Below are 18752 nucleotides of genomic sequence, written 5' to 3'. Positions count from 1 at the left end.
CTCCAACTTAACAGCGACACATATTTGCTGGCGCTGTTACAGGCATGCAAAGAGGATGCTGCTCGGTCAGTGCTGCATCAAACAGCTGATTTATTAAGCTGCAAACACTCCCCTCCCTTGCTGGGATCAAATTAAAAGGTTTGGGCCCTGCTCAGTTGCAAAGCAGGAAGAAATGAAAGATGAGCAATGCTGCGATCAAGGAAGGCTAATCACACTGGAGGCTTCTGGTCTAGCTTCGAGAAAGAGAAGAAAGGGGGTTTATTCCTTTCACTTTACCAAGTGATGCATAAACATGTTTTCATTGCTTCAGTGTCCCTGAAAGACACGAAAAATAATAAAGAACTGGAGCTAAAGAATTGCTTGCAGAATCCTTTAGCAGCCAGGTTCCCTCTGCCTTTTCACAGTTCCTGGGTTCTCTCCTGGGTGTTTGCAGAGCACCTTTCTGGACAGCAGTGGATGTTTCTTCAGTTTTACAATGTGAACACTCCTGTCTGATGTTTTGGCTGTCAACATGCCGTTGCCAAAAGGGGACAACCCTTCCACTGTCCCTGAAGCCCTCTGGAGCTCCTTGAGCCAGCTTAAGTCACAAGTCTGGCAGAATACTAACCCAGAGAAAACACCCACAGAAAACATTTGGACAATTTTCTAAAAGTTTGGTGAGTCAAACTGACCCACCGAGGGTCTCATGAGCAGACAGAACCAGGTATGAGGAGCAGGGTGAGTAGGAGAGGAGGACACAGAAGTGAGATCAGCCTGTTTCACCAGCAGTGAATCATTAGATCAGGTCAGCTATTGTGAAACCACAGCCTAAAAATCTCCTCCTAACTTATATTTGCAGTGTCGTTCATTTGTATCATTTAAAATTTGATCAGTACCTCTGCAGCTTTTGCACTCATGCAGCTCTTGATACTGTTTCTGTTCGTCTTCACCAACTTCTGTGTTTCTTTTACTAAAGATTCAGGACACAAACCTCAACCTAGAGGCTGCGGTAGGATTTTTACAGGGCCAGGAGTGCTTTTGGACTGTCGGTATCTTCATTGTTCAGCAAGTCAAAACACAAACTTGGTGGCATAGGATTTGGCTTTCTGAGAGGGGCTGGGAGGGGAATTTTACTACCTTGTGGCATTGCAGGTTTCCTCTGGAATAATGAAGAAGACAGCACAGATCTGTAGAGAACAAAAGATCTTACACAGGTAGACTTTGGATCCGTCCTGATATAACAAGGGGCAAAACACCAGATTAGACCCAGCTCTGCATCTGATTGGCTTTAAGACAGAGATGGATCCTGGGCTGGACAGGCTGATGGACATCTAGGATCCTTCAGTCTATGAGTTTCCTCCAGCCTCATGCTCTGAGTAGTGCTGTTCATTCACTAAGTTGAAATTCTGCCCACTTGGAAATACGCATGTGCCTTTCCTCTTCATCAAAATAAATAAACCCCTCCTTGTTACTGTAGAAATGTTAACAGAGCTCTGGAGTAGCCAAGACCTAAATCTGAAAGGTGGTCTCCAAAAAGGGCAGCCCAGCCCATGAACAGATGTAGTCTGCAACCACAGAGGAGTGAGGAAACAGGAAATGGGTTGAGGCCATCTCAGTGCCGCGTATGGTGGGATGCTGGCACCCAGGGCTCTTCGGCCACTCCTTCACCTATCGCATAATCACTGGGAATAGGCAGGTCGCCTGGAGCAGCCAGAGCTGGAGATGGCGTGGAGGTTTTCCCCGCACTCCTGATCCCAGTGAGGGACCAGGGTGTTCACAGGAATCATCATTGCTCCTGGCTAGGGGTGATGGATGAACTATGGCTGTGCTGGTAGGTCTTTCTTCTGTTCTGTGTTCTGGCTTTATCCTGGTTTATGATGGCTCATTTCTCCCATCTCTCTGCGATCCTCCAGCCTGTCCTGCACCCCTTCCCACAGCCCCTTGACTGATCCTCCTTTGCATCTCTCAGTTCCTATCCCTGTTGCAGAACCTAATAGTGGATGTGTGTTTAAAATGACCAAGACAAATAATTTCAAACACCTGTCCACAGATTGCTGATCATTTCTTTTGCACAATACCCGACTAGATTGCAGACATTTGGGGGAAGATGTGTGCCTTGGTGTGTTTTGTGCAGGGCTTGGCTCAGCCGTTTGCCGTCCCGAGTGATGTCCACAGGCCCCAGGCACTGGCAGTGTCCCCTGGACACAGAGATGTCCCGCACCAGGCAGGAGGTGGCAGCATTGCATAGCCCAGGAGATGCTGCTCCCCTGCATACCCATGCATGGTGTGTTTATTGGCCAAGAGCTGCAGACCTGTTTTTCCAGCTCCTCCAAGGATACATGATTCAAGCCCAAAGCTTCCAAACTGCTCCAATCCCATCCAAAGCAACCATTAATAACAACTAAACCCCGAAGGGCTCTCAGTGCACATCAGTCCTAAGCTGTTTGCACATCACGATTAACAGTAATGTGAGGGCAACTGAGGACATAAAGGCTCTGTATTTAGAGCCTTTCTATGTATCTGAGCTCCTCCGCGCAAGATCCACATTCACTTTGAGTGACATGAGTGCAGATATGCTTGCTTGCACAAATGCTCCTTTACAGTATTGAGGTAGGAATGAAATGGAGGTTAACTTGCTCTTTGAGTATCCTTTTCGTTCTGGGGCACCTAGCACAGTCCGGGATGTGCCTGGTTTTGAATCCTCTCTATTTCAATTTCATTAGAGATGTGGAGGGACCTGTAGCAAAACCTTGGTTCTGAATTCCCTGAAACAAATGGGAAATTTGGAGTTGAAATTCACAGTTCGGGGCATTGCTGACTGTCAGTTCCCCCCTCTTCATTGCTCCTGGTCTTTTATTATAGAGTCATCTTGTAGCTAACAGAGTCCACCATATAGGCAAATCACAGACTTCCCTCTCTGTGTAACAGCGACATGGACACAAGCCAGGAATTTTTTACACTTGTGCAGACAGAAAGTGTTTGTACCATAGTAACTTTACTGAGTTAGAAAGCAACATGGTGAGTGCAATAAAAGCCTTTATCACCGTGTAGATGCTGTTATGTCAAGAGGACTCCTCTACTTTCTACCAACATAGCAGTGTCCTTACCCAGACCTCACTTTTCTCCAAAACAGTTAACTATCTAAACAAATCAGTGCATAGACCAGATATTAAAAACAAACTTTTCATCATTCCCATGGTTTCAAGTGCACCAGGTGAGCTGGAAAGCAGCTTCTCTGACTGCCCCCATTAAAAGTAGACATCCTGAGCTGGCATCTGTTGTGGGCTTCCCTTCTACATACATTAGCTTTATTACTGTAGGTGCTTTCTTTCTCTTGAGGACTGAATCATTTCCCAAGTGTAGGCTTGCACAGCAGAAGAAGCCACTCTTGACAGTGAGTGATGATGAGTCACTGGGAATTCACAGTTTTGTGTTCCTGCAAAGAAAAAACTCGCAGCGAGAGGACAAAGGAGGAAAGATCATTTTTAAAAGGCAGCAAGAAACACAGGTTCTGCAACACAAGTTGCTGAACCAAAGCAATCTTTTGAAGAGGAGCTGGGTGTAACTGCCACATGAATGCGGGGGCCGCAGAGCTGAGGAGCTGTGGCCATCTCAGGTGACTCTGCCTATTGTGCTGTGTGGTCCTAATGAGGGGGGATAGAGCCCCCTTAGACTCCTTGTAAATTCACATCTGGCTTGGAAAACTCCCAGGAGAATCGTGCGAGGCCTGCCCAGGATTTCTAGTGCTGTGCATTACAAACCAAATAGACCAAGGCTGAAGGTTAGAAGGATAAATCAAATCGTGTCAGACCTAGCAGGGAAGGATAATGAAGCAGATGTCGTGCATTCACAAAAGCAAGGGAAAACTCCACTTAGTCCTCAGCCCATCCCATCGTGCTGCTGTGCCTTAGATACTGCAAGGCCTTGGAGGAGCAGGAGGACGAGAGAGACGCATGCTATTGTGAACTCATTGTTTATAGGGAAAAAACAGACAATTAACGTTTGTGTAGGTAGCGTTTTTTCGGATATGATATGAGCCTGGAAACATTGTCAGCCGGTCATGGATACAATCCCATTTGGGCCATATAAAAAGTGGTGTGAGATGTGTGTCAGTGTGGTGACTTTGACTCCAGAGCATTATTTAACGTTTCTAAATCCCAGATGGACACTTTAGACACACCACAGCATTTGCAGTCCTGCTCCAAAGAGGCTCTAAAGGAGATCTACCCACTTATGAAAAGACCAGGTTCAGTTTCATAAGAAATCATAGCTCACTGCTTTCAATAGGAATGGGACCATTTATGCTAACTCTTAAATACAGGCCCTCAAATTTGCCCTGTAATTTCCCGTTGGCGGTTGCACAGCTCAAGACTGATCATGACAAAGGAGAGAGTCCAGAGAAAATCCGTGAGAATGACTAAAGGATTGGAAAGCCTTTTGCGAATGACTCAAGCAAACTCAGCCTGTTTAGGTTAGTGAGGAGAAACTGAGGACTGATGTAATCGGAATCTGTGGGGAACAATGAAGCACATATAGCCAACGTATAACATGATCCAGTTGCCATGCAGCGATGGTGGAGACGTTCAGACAAGAACAGAGGTGCCGCACAACAGAAAAGCCACTTCTTTAAGCACCAGAAGGGCATCGCGGGGTGGTGAAGCCCCCTCCGGTGTCCCTGGCCCCTCCATGTTTCTGGGTGGCCCCCAGGGCATCACAGGGGCGCGAGGCCCTTGAGCGGTGGGGCAGGAATCAGGATAGTGCCGAGGTGCGCCAGGGCCCTCTCCAAGGTCCAGGACTGCGCAGAGAGCAGCCCCCCATGGCACGACGCCCATCCCCCGGCCTCAGGCCGCGTCCACCCCGCTAGGCTGCGGCCGAGGGGGGCTGCGGGCCGCCGGGGCCGGCCTGGCCTGCCTAGGCCCCACCAGGGGCTTCTCGGCGCCGGCCCCTTTAAGAACCAGGTGAGGGCACCTATTCGTTTCCCCTTCCTTTTCCGCCCGGGCTCGGAATGCCGCCGTGCGCATGTGCGCCACCAGAACGCGACAAGCGGCGGGGCCGGGGGCGGGTGAAGAGCGACGCTGGCCATTGGCGTTGAGGGGGGGCGCGCGGTACGCATGCGCAAGCGGGAGTCTCGCCCCTTCTCCCCTGCCCTCGCACTGCCCAGCACCGCGCGCAGGCGCACTGAGGAACGGAGGCGGCTTGGCCGCGAGCGTGCGCAGTGGCTGCCCCCGCCCCGTTCCCAGCGTGCCCTACGCGGTGAAGAAGCGGCGGCTGCAGGCTGGGGGCATTTTGTGTCCGCGATAGGAGCGGTTGAGAGACAAGATGGCGGCGGCGGCTGAGTGAGGGACCGGCGGCGGCCGGGACCCGGCGGAGCCAGCGGGCTTCGCGTCTTCCCTTCCCCTCCCCTCTCCCCTTCCCTCCCCTCGCAGCAACTCGGTGGCCGCTTTTCGCCTTTCTGGAGGGCTCCGAGAGCCGAGCGCCGCCCGGCCGGGGAGCGGGGCAGAGCCGCGGAGGGGGGCGCCCGCCGGAGGGGCCCGGCCGGAGCTGAGCGGCGGGGACCAGCCTTTCTTTGTCTGCCCCCCCGCCCCCTTTCCCTCCCCCGCTCCCGGGCGGCGGTAGAGCCTTCTTTCCTCCCCCACTCCCGAGCCCCTCAGCGCCGGGAGGGCCCCTCAGCCGCCCCTCGCCATGGCGAGTAGCAGCGGCTCCAAGGCCGAGTTCATTGTCGGGGGCAAGTACAAGCTGGTGCGGAAGATCGGGTCGGGCTCCTTCGGGGACATCTATTTGGCGATCAACATCACGAACGGGGAGGTAAGGGCGGCGCACTCTCCCCCAGCTCCTTGGGTCCGTCGGCGCGGTCCCCTCCGCACCGCGGGGGGAACTGGAGACCAGCGATCGCCTCCCCGAGGGCGGACTTGGAGCCGGGTTTCGTTCCTCTTCCCCCCGGTACCCCCTTCTCCGAGGCACCGGGCGCGCCTGTCTCGCCAGGGTGGCTAAGCCACCCTCTCCGGGGTGGGGGAAAGGGGGCTTCCCTCGCCTGACGGCCTTCACCACCGAGGGGCTGGCACTGCTCCTTCCGACAGCAGAGCCGTGCGGCGGTGGTCTCCCCCACCCAGCACTCGCATAGTTCACTTGAGAGCATTATAGAGAGAAGACCACCATTGTGGGGAAAACATACTTTTGTCTCTCATCAGCGGCCAGAGAAATCTGTCTTCCACCAGTCATCTATCCCTCTCTCTCTGCTGGAGAACACTTTATCTCGTGTTCGTCAACAGTAATGGTGAAAAATAAAGAAGATTCCTATTTCTTCAGCTCTTTTCTCGTGTTTTTTCTTCCTCCCCCTCACTGCTCTGAGCTGTAAAGAAGAAACACCCACGTATGTTCTTCTCACTTGTATGGATTTGAAGACTTAACATCTCTAAATCAATTTCATTACCTGAGATGGATATTTATGTACAAATCATCACAATATGGATTTTATTTGAAGACCCAACAAAGCTCAGGACGTTGAACACCAGCTGAGAGCTTAAAAAAAAATGTATCCCTGAAAGCAGTCGTGGCAGGGTTGTGTGAGGGATATTGAAGTTCTGTCCCCCTTAAACCTCACTGGCAAGTCTGTGCTTGGTGGACACTCTGCTCTGATTCCTTGTTCCCTCTCACTGCAGGAAGTTGCTGTAAAGTTGGAGTCTCAGAAGGCTAGACATCCCCAGCTGCTGTATGAAAGCAAACTATACAAGATTCTGCAAGGAGGAGTTGGCATCCCACATATACGGTAGGAATCATCCATATATGCCAGTATGGTTACTTTCCTTTAATGTTAGTGTGAGGTGGGTCTCTGCTGTTAAGAAGACATTTAATTTGGGAGGGACTGGGCTGATCAGCAAAATGCTCTATGCCAAGCTTTACAACTACTTGGATACCACGCTCCCCCCCCCCCCCCCCCCCCCAAAAAAAACCCCACCCCTGTCTTTTCTTATTCATATTGTACTTTGTGACGGGGATCTTCAGCAGTCCCTGAGCGATGTGAAATTTTTATAGTGATTAGAACAGAGTGTGAGGCTGTTCAGGTGAGAGCTGATGTTCTTGCTAAGGTTGAGAGTTGGGAGCCAGTACTGGAAGTGGCTGCTTTCTTTTGTTGTTTTTTTCTTTTTTCTTTCTTTCTTTCTTTTTTTTTTTTTTTTTGTTCCAACATGTCTTCCTCCTCCGCTCAGAAAATGGCGGATGGATGTGATTAACCCTCCCCCTTCTTCTGTTGGGACAAGGGACGTGCTTAGGCATGTATCTTTTCCTTTCATAGTTATGTACTGCAAGGCTTGAGACTGTATAGAACCTCAGCTAAGAATGAAAGGCAGCCCCTTTCTGTTACCCATAACAGATGTGCCACTTGGATTTCCGTACAGTTAAAGTGCCAAGATTAATCCCTCCCAATTGCTGGTTATGCGACTTCCTTGTTTCATATTCTGTCTGAAACTTTCACACAGTGTTTATTAATTTCCTGATGTAGAAAAAAATTGCTACTGTTTTGGTACAGCTCTAAGAGGAGTCACTTCTCTATATTATTGAGGTGTTATACTAAGTAGTTTTAGCCACTGAATCTATGTATAAGAATAAATTAAATGATACATAAGTCTTCTCCAGAGAGACTTTATCCGAGAGGGTATTTTTTAAACTTCATTAATAATTATTTTTAAAGTTAGTATTTCTAGTGTTTGCTCTGTACCGTAAAGGAAATTGTTCTTTGGGCTACAGAAGCAATTTTAATTTAGAAATTGAGTCAAACTGTGGGTTCCATTTAGTCTGTTAACCCTTCTCTCACTTTGTAGTGTGTGTACGTTTATGGATGTTGGTACATATTGTGGGAATATATTTTTTTATTCTAGACTGTACATTCATTTTAACAAAGCCTATAACTTAAATCTACATTTTTCAGGATAATAGCTTTTTTTTCCTCCTTTGAAAGCATGACTAGTTGTAGTCTTGAATGTATGCTGGAAGTACACAACCAAGGAGACAGTGTTGTCTTGGCCATCTGTCCTCTCCATTCAGTACAGCCTGGTGCAGTGATAGAATAAATATGCCTGTACGAAGCACAATACTTGTAGCTTAAATAGTGGCGTGTGTGAAACCCAAAATTCAGTTTTTATTTTGGACTACAATTCCTTACTTTTCTTGAAATGAGTGCCTTTTTTCACAACTGTAAGAATAGAAATTGCATATTGGAAAGTCATCACAGTATAGTTACATGCTAAAACAGGGACAACTGGGAAAACAGCCAAATGAAAAAGCAAGTGGATATCTGGTGTTTCATCACAAAACTGGAAAAGCAAACATTCTTAAACCAAACTTTTTTTGAAAATTAAACAAACCTTTGGTGCTATAATGAGGCCTAAGGCATGATTTTTTCAACTTATGTAACAGAAGTGAAGCAGTGTTAAAGGTATGCTGTTCAATTCTGTTAAAATGAACTTAAAACAGTTTATTTCAAGCTGAGCTACTGGAATTAATCTTAACATGTTGCAAAAAAAAAAAATTGTTTCTACCTTCAGTTATATCAGTCATTTTGTCATTTTTAAAGGTCGCCTCGCGCGCCCCCCCCCCATGTTTGACAATATTCTTTTATCTGACTTTGTTTTGTGTATAACCATTGATTCTGTGGCAGTGAGACTTTTAAACCAGAAGAACTATAACCTTTTTTAACATGCATTTCATGCACACCCCCAGAGAAATAATGCAAGGTTACCAAAATCTGGATAAGAACGGGCAACTGAAACAGTACTTGAAATCATTTAGATAGATAGATTCTTAGACTTGCTGTGCTCAAGATGTTTAATCTGTTTGATAATGTAAATGAGTCTTAAAGATTTTCACTTTCAGATTCTCAAAGTGTTGGTCGTCTTTTTGGTATTTGCCTAGAAAATTATCTTTCAGAATATTCTTGGAAATACCTGTTTGGTCTTTGGAAACTGCTTTGATTTAAATCTATTTGTATATACCAGACACTGTTTGACAGGTTCTCTGATTGTGCTTCTGTTACTAGTTGCCTTCTTGCTGTATGACATCTGTTGATGCTTGAAGAAATCTAGAATGGTATTTTTATGTTTTCTTTCTTCTTGAAGAGGAAGCTGAGCAAGGTGCCCGGCACAGCTCTTGGGACAAACATTAAAGCATGATATGTTCGGCAGAATCAGAATCTATGGTACTCTGAATCTGAGGGGGACAACTTGGCTTACAAAGAGAGATGTGTCACTGGGTGCTTAACAAGGATATGTCTTTGAATAGGTTATTACTCCAAAGTCAAATTACCGTGCGTATTGTTCCAGACAGCCCAAGCTTTTCTGACATGCGTTGTTAGCAGAAACTAGGCTTGGAGAATGTATGACTTTGTCCTTAGGTCACTTTGCGTACGTAATTGATAATGCGCATTCTGCCATTGTTTTGTAATGGCATGCTGTCCAGTCAGGATGAGTTGTTCTTGGCTCAGTATATTTAGAAGGACAAATCAGGATGAAAGAAATTTGTTCACTTTCAGCAAATTTGTTAAAACTTCTCTAATGCGACACCCTTAAGAAGTAACAGCGTCATCCAATAAGTAGGACATTTGATAGATAATTAAGAAATTGTCTTAGCTTTTGCCATTGCCATGCTGCATGAGCTGAGGCCAGCAGCATCTTTATCTCAGTTCTGCAGATCTAGGAAACAGAGGCACATAATGCTGCATTCCTCATTTAAGGATTAGGGACTCGGTCTTCAGTTTCTATCTACATTAGTAATGCAGTGGCCAACACTGACTTACTAGAAGTTGCATTACGTGGCTTTACATTAGTAAAATGGTCTGTCTGTTGTGGTTCTTTGGCTCATGAAGCCAAAAGAAGAGATGAGGTATGGACTGTTCCTTCAGTTCAGGCGCTTGTCCTTAAAACTGAATTCTTCTGCCTTTTAGATGTGATTCCAAACTCAGTAATGATAAGGTAGCATATCTGGAGTGTCACTTGAGTTATCTAGAACCAAGCAAAGGGTGTGTGTGTGTTTCTTTTATGGTACCCTTTAAGGTTAATTTTAGCAGATTGTAAGAAATTGAACAAAATCTCAATTTTGGAGTGAAAAGGCATTTTTACATTGCTTCTGTGAGATTAACTGTGAGTTCTCTCCCCTTGTTGAGGGAGAACAAGGGGATTTGGTAATCCCACTGTAACAGAACACTTTGTTCGGATATATAATTTAACAAAAATTGAGTTTGAGTTGTCTTAATTCTCTGAATATTGTAAACACTTTAGGACTCGGAGCAGAATCTTTGGCCTTCCTGCTTCCTGGAATGGTAGAGAAGATTCTGAAGTTGTTTCAGAAGTTTCAGAAAAATTTATACAAATACTCTAGAGACTCTTAGTTGTTATATGTTCTTGATATGTAAATTTAGTTTATACTGTTACCTTCATTTTTGACAAAAGGCTTTTGAACCAAGCTTAACATCCAACTGTCTGATCTGCCTTTAGGACGCAGTGCAAAGTCCACAGTATTCTGGTAGGCTTATTCTCATTGTTCTGAGCCATCAGCTGTCTCCTTTATTTTTGCAAAGGCAAAGCATTTTTGGCTGTAGTAGTCTTGCTAACCAGGCGCTGATCCCATTAGTTTGGAATATCTGCCTTTGTACCCAAATTCTTGGTTCTGGCTTGGAGGAATGAAGCAGCATGTGTTTATGTGATGATACTGTGTATTGTTTTTAGTGCAACTCTGTTAAAGCACTCTTGACAAGGAATTGTTTGATAAATTGTCTGTGACAGTCCTTGATTTTTGCCATTTGTGGTGTTTAACAGCTGTTTGTATTTTTTACAAAGTATCTTTCTTCTAAAAGAAAAGTTGGATTCAGAGATTTTTCTCCTGACAACCTCTTGGGATAACTTGTTTTGTAACCTATTTTCCAGTTGAAGTGGGTGATACGCTAGACCCAGCTGTGGCTATTTATGCAACGTATTAAAAATGTTGCATTTTAAGCACAGAAAGTCTAGTGAACGTAAGGCAGATATTGTTTGTACTCTTGTGCAGACAAGGTTGAAGAATTATATACAGTACCCAATTGCACATGAAGCTAGTTGAGGTGAGTTTTCTCATTTGTAAGTTTAAAAACTAAAATTACTGGCTTAGAGATTTTTGCAACATTCTTTTGCAACCTTAAATAAATCCATCCTTACGCTTTGGAACTTTTCAGTGTAGTAACATTGCAAAATGTTTTGAAGTTGGGAAATATCACTTTGTATCAGTACACAATCTTCTCAGTAGTGTAGCATATTATAAAGTTGCTGACGAAAAGTCAAGAAATTCACTTAAAATAAGTTTTTTTTTTTTGTCCTTACTGGTCACTTAATATGATGTTGCTGGATAAGCCATTAATAACAGATTGCCTGTATTTGTCTCCACTGAGTAGTGTGCACAATGGGAAAACATGGTCAAATTTGGTGATTTTAGGGTTGTTCTCACAATGGATTTTTCTTTGAGTACTTCAAATTTTGATTTTCTTAAGCCGTGCTTAAAAACCTGTAAATATACTTCTCTCAGACATTAGTTTTAAACTGCTGTCTCAAGAACCTGATGCACCATGTAAAATCCTAATAGAAAAACATGAAAACTTTTCTGTCTTCATTTCATTGGTAATATGGATACTTTCATTCAGGCATGCAAAGTAATGAGGAGGAAGATTCTAGCAGTGGAGCCTCCTATTAATTAACCTTCTATTATTAATTAAGGCTTCATGCTGAAGGACAGAACTGCTGTAGTAGATAGTAGGAATACTCTTGTTCTCATGGCTCAAAGCAGAGCTGAATGTTGGTCTTCGAAATGAATTTATAAATTTTCTAGCGTGAGGATGGACATTTCTAAAACAAAATCGTAATGTTTCGTAACAGTCTAAAGTCTTGTCTTAATTGGTCCTCACAGACTCTTTAGAAACAGCCGAGATAGACCACAATTTTAAAACAAATGAAGCTGTTCTTTTTCTGATTCTCTTGCCTCAGCTGAACCTTTGCAGAAACAGATGTGAAAGTATGCCGTTTCAGTTCAGCGTTAATCTGTTTGGAAGAGATGATCCGCTGCAGAGGCACTACTGACACAGTGTATTTTCCTCAGGAACATTCCCCATACATAACTCAGATTAATGGTTTACCTTTTCAGCTAAACTTGGCTTTCTGGCTTTTATGGAAGAAATTTGACTTATGTTCTCCTCACTTCCTACCAGCTGTTAATTTACCTCATTAAACAACTATCAAAGTAGCAAGTCAACTAGGTGGAGGTATGTATGCAATATATCACTAGGCAGCTGAAATGACCATATTGCTTAGGAGATTATTTGCATTGGCATACTTCATGTATTCATACTTCTCTCAAACTGTACAAAAAATGATAGAGTTTTATTTATAGAGCCTATCTAACTTTGTAACATAGTGTGTTCATGCTGTTTCTTTATTTAGTACTTGGGTGGCCTAATTCATACTCACCATGGCAACTAACATTAGATGACATCTGCTAAATATTCTACTTCAGTATTTCAGTCATGCTATATTATTTTAAGTTCATTTATATTACTGACTCCTAGTTGGCTAAGAGTTAAAAAGTGCTTTTTCAGCTTCAGGGAAGATAAACTAGAAATATAAAAATCGTGGCAATTTAGACCTGAATCTTATAACAGACTGCCTTCCTTATGTGTGTTGCCTCAATACCTGTTACAGCTGAAAACAGTGTTTTGATACAGGCAGAATATATTTACCAGTTTGCCTGAAGCATCTTTAATGGTCAGGAGACGTCTGCCCTGAGGAGTCTGGAGCATAGGACCAGCAGGGGACCACTTTAGTCGTCCAAATTCAGCTCCTGTTTTAGACAACATCCTATTCTTGTGAATCAGGCACAATGTTAAAACTTCCTAGGCAAGCACCCTGGTGCTCATGATTCTGTGGTCGGAGAGAACTTCTGTACCTAAAGATAAGTTTTCTTACCCATAGTCGATTCCCACTTCTTTTTTTTTTTTGTTATTATTACTACTTTTAATAGCCATCTCCCTCTTACAGTCTTCCCATCTTTACTTTCCCTGGACATATCCATAAAGAGCAATTGCATAATTTAATGAGTGCTGTGCTGAGCTCTTTGAGCACATGATTACAGGGATTACCAGCTGCCCATCCATACTTGTAGTCATTTTCTGTCTCTGTTCTGAATTTCCATCTTTGAATGTGGGTCACAGAGATTGCCCGTGGAATACAACATGAGGGCACACCAGTGCCTTGAGCATTGGTACTGATGCTTCCCAGTTTGTGTGCAAAATACCTGTGCTTCTGTTTTGTTAGGATTACTTACTCTTTTCAGAGATGCCTAATATCAGGGCTGTATGATCATAGGGAGGTCTGTGATATTCTCTTCAGTCACATCATCTGACTAATGACTAGTTCAGAGACATTTGTAGAAATGACTTAGTGCTTGCAGAAATGGAATGCAGTTTGAGAGTGTTTGTTTGATTTCCTGTAGGATGTCTGAATCCTGTGTGTTTGAGGCTTTTCAGGCTTGCATGTTCACCCTCATGTGCCTGCTGACTTGTCAAGCTTATTAGTAAGGTGATCTCAGGTGATTCCAGTAGTAAGTTCTTTACAACTTGCTTGTTCACTGCAAATTATTTTCCTTGTAATAGTTTTACTATCTGCTCTTAATTCTTCTGATAATCTCCATTGTTGGCATATGAGCTGTTCCATTTGGTGTTTGAAAGCCAAAACGCTGAGAATCTAGTTGCATAGGACTAGTCAGAGTAGTTTTAGGGTAGAATGGTAACAAATGATAATAGTGGACAAAGTTAATGAAGTGTCAAAGAAATCCAAATTTTCCTTTTTTTTTTTTGAATGTGAATATGATGATTTCTGAATGCTTTATTATATCAGTATTGCGAGAAGTTTTTGATTCAAGAACTCTAAATGTTTGAGTTGTTAACTATCCAAGTCTTGTCAAAATAGCATTGTACCTTCTTGCAGTTAGGCATCAAGAGATTGCCCGTCTCAAGTATTAACATGGTCACCTTCTTCAGTTCTCCTTGTAATTCTCGTCTGCCTTTTCCCAACCACCACTGACGTAGTTAGAGATCATAGCTGAACTCACAGAAGCTTTTAGCAGACAATAGGTTAGCTGGAAAAACAGCTGCTGTCAGAGGAGAACTTTTATTAAGCTGGAACAAAATACAGTCTTGTTATAGTTGCATTTGTGGTAGGAATACTTTGCTGTGACAGTGAGCTGATGTTCTGGTTAAGTTTCTAATACAGCTGTGGACAAAATGACGTGTTCCATAACGGTGGCGTTTACCGCCCTAGTGGTTTAAGAATACGTGAGTTTTGTGTTGTGTAGTTGGTGTTTTTTAGCCAGTGAGCAACAGTTGTTCAGGTATTCAGTGCTTGAGTTAATCTTGATCTGAACTTGAGATATTTCAAGCGAGTTTCCTGAATTCTTTTCTGCTCTAAGATTTGAGCAGTTTATACAGTTACGATAGTTACACAGCTTTTGTTGCTTGGCTGTTGTTGCTATTACAAATATTAACATAATATGTAACTTTGGTGCAGGATTAAGTGACTGGGTATCTTGCAGACCTATAAAAGTGGTACAGTAGTCTGAAACTGGGCCTGTAATCTCATATCCTGTTCTTTCTGGATTCTGTTAGCAAACAGAGGTCAGTGAAGGGGGCTGGCCTGTACTGACTCAACCTTTTCAAAGGAAGAAATACCAAACAAAGAGGACATCATGATAACCAAATGAAATATTTCTCAGTGAAAATCTATTCACCTTTTCTCAAACATCATTTCTTTTGTCATTGACGTTGTTTAGGAAATATGCAATTGCTGAGGTAGACATCATACAATTTTTGAAAGATCTCTGAAGACAGAGGAGGATTATAAGTTTGGGTAGACCTGAATACACTTTTTGCTACTAAGTGCTAGATGTGCATTAATACTTCACTTGCTTGCCTCAAGGTTAGTCAAGGGAATAAAAAGCATGAGTTTGAGTAAACATTGATGTGTGTCATATGATCTGGCATAATACCCGCTTGACTGTGTGAGATTTGGAAACCAAGTAGTTCTAAACCACTGTATCGTGTGCCTTACTTGTTCAGCATGGAGGTACAAATATTGAAATTCAGGACATAGAGTTTCAGCTGTGTGTGTATGTAGGACTGCATATCAGGCTGCTGAACTACATGATTTGGAAACTTGCTGACATGGTGAGTCTTAATCTTTCAAATTAGAAAGTAGCTGAAGTCAAATCTACGTCACTTTAACCATGATTTGGCCGGAAGCTTCATAAATGGTATTTATTGTATCCTAACAATTATTAAACTGATCTATAGCCTTAAACAGATAAGACTGGGAAGGATGACGAAGCATTTTCATACATGAATGAGCCTGGGCACACCTTAGGGCTTACCTGTGTACCAGAGTTCTTAACAGTTATGTTAGCTATTATTGTATTGCTACCTGTTTGAGGCTAACTCTTGGGTCTTTATAAAATATTGTAGTGGATTGCAGAAATATTTGCCCCCTCCCCCCCTCCCCCCCCCCCCCCCCGAAAGAACACATGGTATGAGTTTGGGAAATTAATGTGAAGAGTCATTACCCACTCAAATTGTACTGTCAGGTAGTTAAATCTCTTAGTCCCATTTTTCGCTCCCCCCAAACTGCCCCCACTTCAAATGTATTGCTGTTGCTTCCTCAACTTTAGTATGAGAGTTAGAGGATCACTTTCTATACTTCCAGGTGCAACGGCCATGTTCCCCCCCCCCCCCCCCAAAAAAAAAAAAAAAAAGAAAAAAAGCCATGGCGCTCTAATAGACATGTGGAGAACTTGTATTCTGAAATGCTGTGCTCCAAATCTCATTGGCTGGTGCAGTGTTAGGACTTCTGGAGATTTCTATTTGAGAGATTGGTATTTCAGAGATGCTCATCTTGTTGCCATAATGTTTTACACCTTGACTGTGTGCACCACTAGTGTTAAAACTTACGTGCTGAGCTACTCTGAATTTGTGCTCATCTGTAATGTGTGCTTATATGCCGTTTTACGTTGATAGGAATATGGGAGTAAAGAGTACTTGCTAAGGTCTAATGCATCATAAGTATAATTTCCAAGGTTTCCTAACAAGAGCCAAGACTTTTAACACCTTTACCCTTAGCTGCCAGTAGTAGCAGCTACTAGACAGACTTTGAATGGACATGATTTAGCCTTCTTAATCCCATTTACTGTGGAAACATTCCAAGGAAATGAAAGCTTACATGCAATGTCAGCAAAGTAAATAAAGCACAAGTTACTCAGTATACGAGTAGAAGTTTCAGTGGCCAGTAGTGAAATGGAATAGATGGAAGAACTTTTCTGTGTAAGGAATTACTGGCAAGTAAACATAAAGATGAAATGTTAAGAGGTCCCAGCTTACTACTTTGTCTTGCAGAGTTTGCTTTTCAACAGTGCAAAATGGTCAGGTGATTAAATTTTGTTGTGCATATGCAGATGTAGGCCAATTGGCAGTTGTGCAATCAGCTTGCACTTATGATCCAGAGAGATTGCTGTGGAAGAACCAAATACTTTTCAACTGTAACTCCCTGGGTAGGCTTTACTTCTATCAGCTTTACCTTTTTTTGTGATGCTGTAACTAAATTTTCTTAGTTGAAGGCAGTTGCTTGATCTTTTTCCCTTATGCTGCAGTCTCTTGGGTGTTGAACTGTTACTGTACTAAATAATTAGTACCTGAATTGGGCTTTCATTTCTCAAAGCAAACCCTGTTTTATCTAGGTCTTGATTTACTCTTTAGAATGCAGACTTGAGAATGCTTGGATTCAGCTCAGCTTATTCTTTCAGACTTGTTCACAACAAACCTAGATTTCATATGGCAAAATAACTAGACAGCTCATTCTTTTGATCCAGTTTTGATTACTCTGGCTTACCATAATGTTTCACTTTGAACTGTGATGTACTGAGGTGTTCATGTAAACTTGTCAAAACTACTCGGCAGTTTGCCTCGGTGACTTTGTAGGAATCAAGAAGGAGACTTACAGGTGTGTTCAGTAATTCCAGAACTGAAGCTGTCTGTAGTTGAACATGAGCTTTTCTTAACAGTATCTAATTTTGACTCTTTCCCCATCTCTACATAATATTGTATTTGTAAAGTATTCCTCTTGGTTGCTTTTGCAGTTAAAACTAATATCTGATCACTCCTTAAAAAGGCCTGTCTAGGCACTGCTCTTCAGCCTAAAAATGCCTAAGTTTGGTAGCTCAGTGTCAGATTCCAATGTGAATGTTAACCTTTTCATAAATTACAGACTTTCTCAAATAAGATCATACAGCATACTTTCCCAGTGGAGTCACTTGTAACTTTTTTGTAAATCATAGTACTTTTAATGAATTTGTAGAAGTCAGAAAACTCACAAAATTAACTCACCAGTACTGTAAGTACTAACACATTGGAGGCACTTAATTTGAATGACTGCTTTCAAAATACATAGCTTCAGCCTCTTGACATGGGGGATGAAAAAGACTCCTAGACTGACCTGTAAGGCTATATGTAGGCTGTGGACCATACTGACTTTATAATGCATTGTTTAAAAACTTGATAAAAGTGCGTGGTTTCTACTAGCATCTTGACAGTGGGAAGACACAGGCCAGTAATTCCCAAACTGAGTCTGATTATAGAATCTTTCCTTTGCTCTTTGAAAACACTTTACTAACCTGACAGTTTGCTTGGAATCCTTTGCAAGAGTACCAAGGAATTTGTCAACTTTACCAGTGGTAACTTTATCTTCCAGGCAACCATGCATTAGTCTTAATGCCTATGAGCTGTGCTTAGGCTGAAGCACTTCCCTCCCCTCCTCATCTGCATTCTCTTATGGGGTATATTCTTGAGGTATCTTAGCTTCACCACTGTTGCTGGAAACCTCGAATCTCTTCCAGGAGGCAGTTGCTTATTGCCTAATCCATTGACTGCTAGTACTAGGTCCTTGTCACAAGGACTGGCTGCCTAGCAAAGACAAAAGGCAGCCTTCTGGCCAGTAGGGTGTCCAGTCTTTGCAGTGATCTGCTACTCAGCACAGCTTCCTAAACAGTATTTTGCACACACCCCCCTCACTTAACTGTAGCTATCTGGAATGTGCAGAAGGACTTCAAGGGAGAGTATTTAGGTTCTGTCCTTCAATGCCCAATTTGAAGTGTTGGAATTCACAGCTGAGACTTGAAAAAGTAGAAGGCATGACTCCAGTCCTTCTCAGGCTGCTGAGGTCATGAAATACTCTCCTTCCTGTTGCAGATAAAGCAAGACAATACAGTGATGCAAATGCTATACATTGATTGGAAGGAAGAGTATGGACGGGAAGCCTCTGCTCATCCTGACAGCATATATATCTTTTAAATATTTCTTCCCTTGCCCAGAATTGTCAGAACAGACACAGGTGGATGTCACAGTCTGCTTGGTTGTGATGGAAAGTGTGTGTTTGTGTTTATATTGCTGCAACCTTTTTTTTGACATTTAAGTTTTTTTTCTTGTATGGTCTGGCAAACCTAGTAAAGAGTCTTTATCATCTACTTAATAGGACAGGAGAACTTGATTGCCATTGTACCTGGTACTTTCAGTTAGCTGTTAAATTTGGATGAATGGTAGTATATGAGTTATCTGCATGAGCTGCTTTGGTCTGTTGCAGGGGAGTCATACCTGAAAATAACACTAAAGAATTTTAGTAAAGTTTCTATGAAGTTGAATAATACAGGAAACAATGGTAGGAATGTAA

The 18752-nt window shown here is 42.9% G+C and overlaps 1 protein-coding gene across 3 annotated transcripts in view; it reads left to right on the top strand.

The window, feature by feature from the left end:
- The first annotated feature begins 5197 nt into the window (after positions 1-5197).
- The window catches only part of CSNK1A1 (casein kinase 1 alpha 1), a 38111-nt gene continuing 24556 nt past the window's right edge, over positions 5198-18752 (top strand). For 2 of the 3 annotated variants that reach the window (XM_026122576.2, XM_026122573.2), the window contains exons 1-2: positions 5198-5784; positions 6639-6745. In XM_026122576.2, the coding sequence (XP_025978361.1) occupies positions 5662-5784; positions 6639-6745 (230 nt within the window). In that variant the 5' untranslated portion in view covers positions 5198-5661. The remainder of the gene's footprint in view (positions 5785-6638; positions 6746-18752) is intronic. The other variant, XM_026122577.2, reaches the window with a different exon arrangement.

Source organism: Dromaius novaehollandiae, chromosome 15 (assembly GCF_036370855.1).
Source record: "Dromaius novaehollandiae isolate bDroNov1 chromosome 15, bDroNov1.hap1, whole genome shotgun sequence".
Lineage (NCBI taxonomy): Eukaryota > Metazoa > Chordata > Aves > Casuariiformes > Dromaiidae > Dromaius > Dromaius novaehollandiae.
The sequence above is the reverse complement of the archived record's forward strand: the minus strand, read 5'-3'. Positions and strand labels throughout refer to the sequence as shown.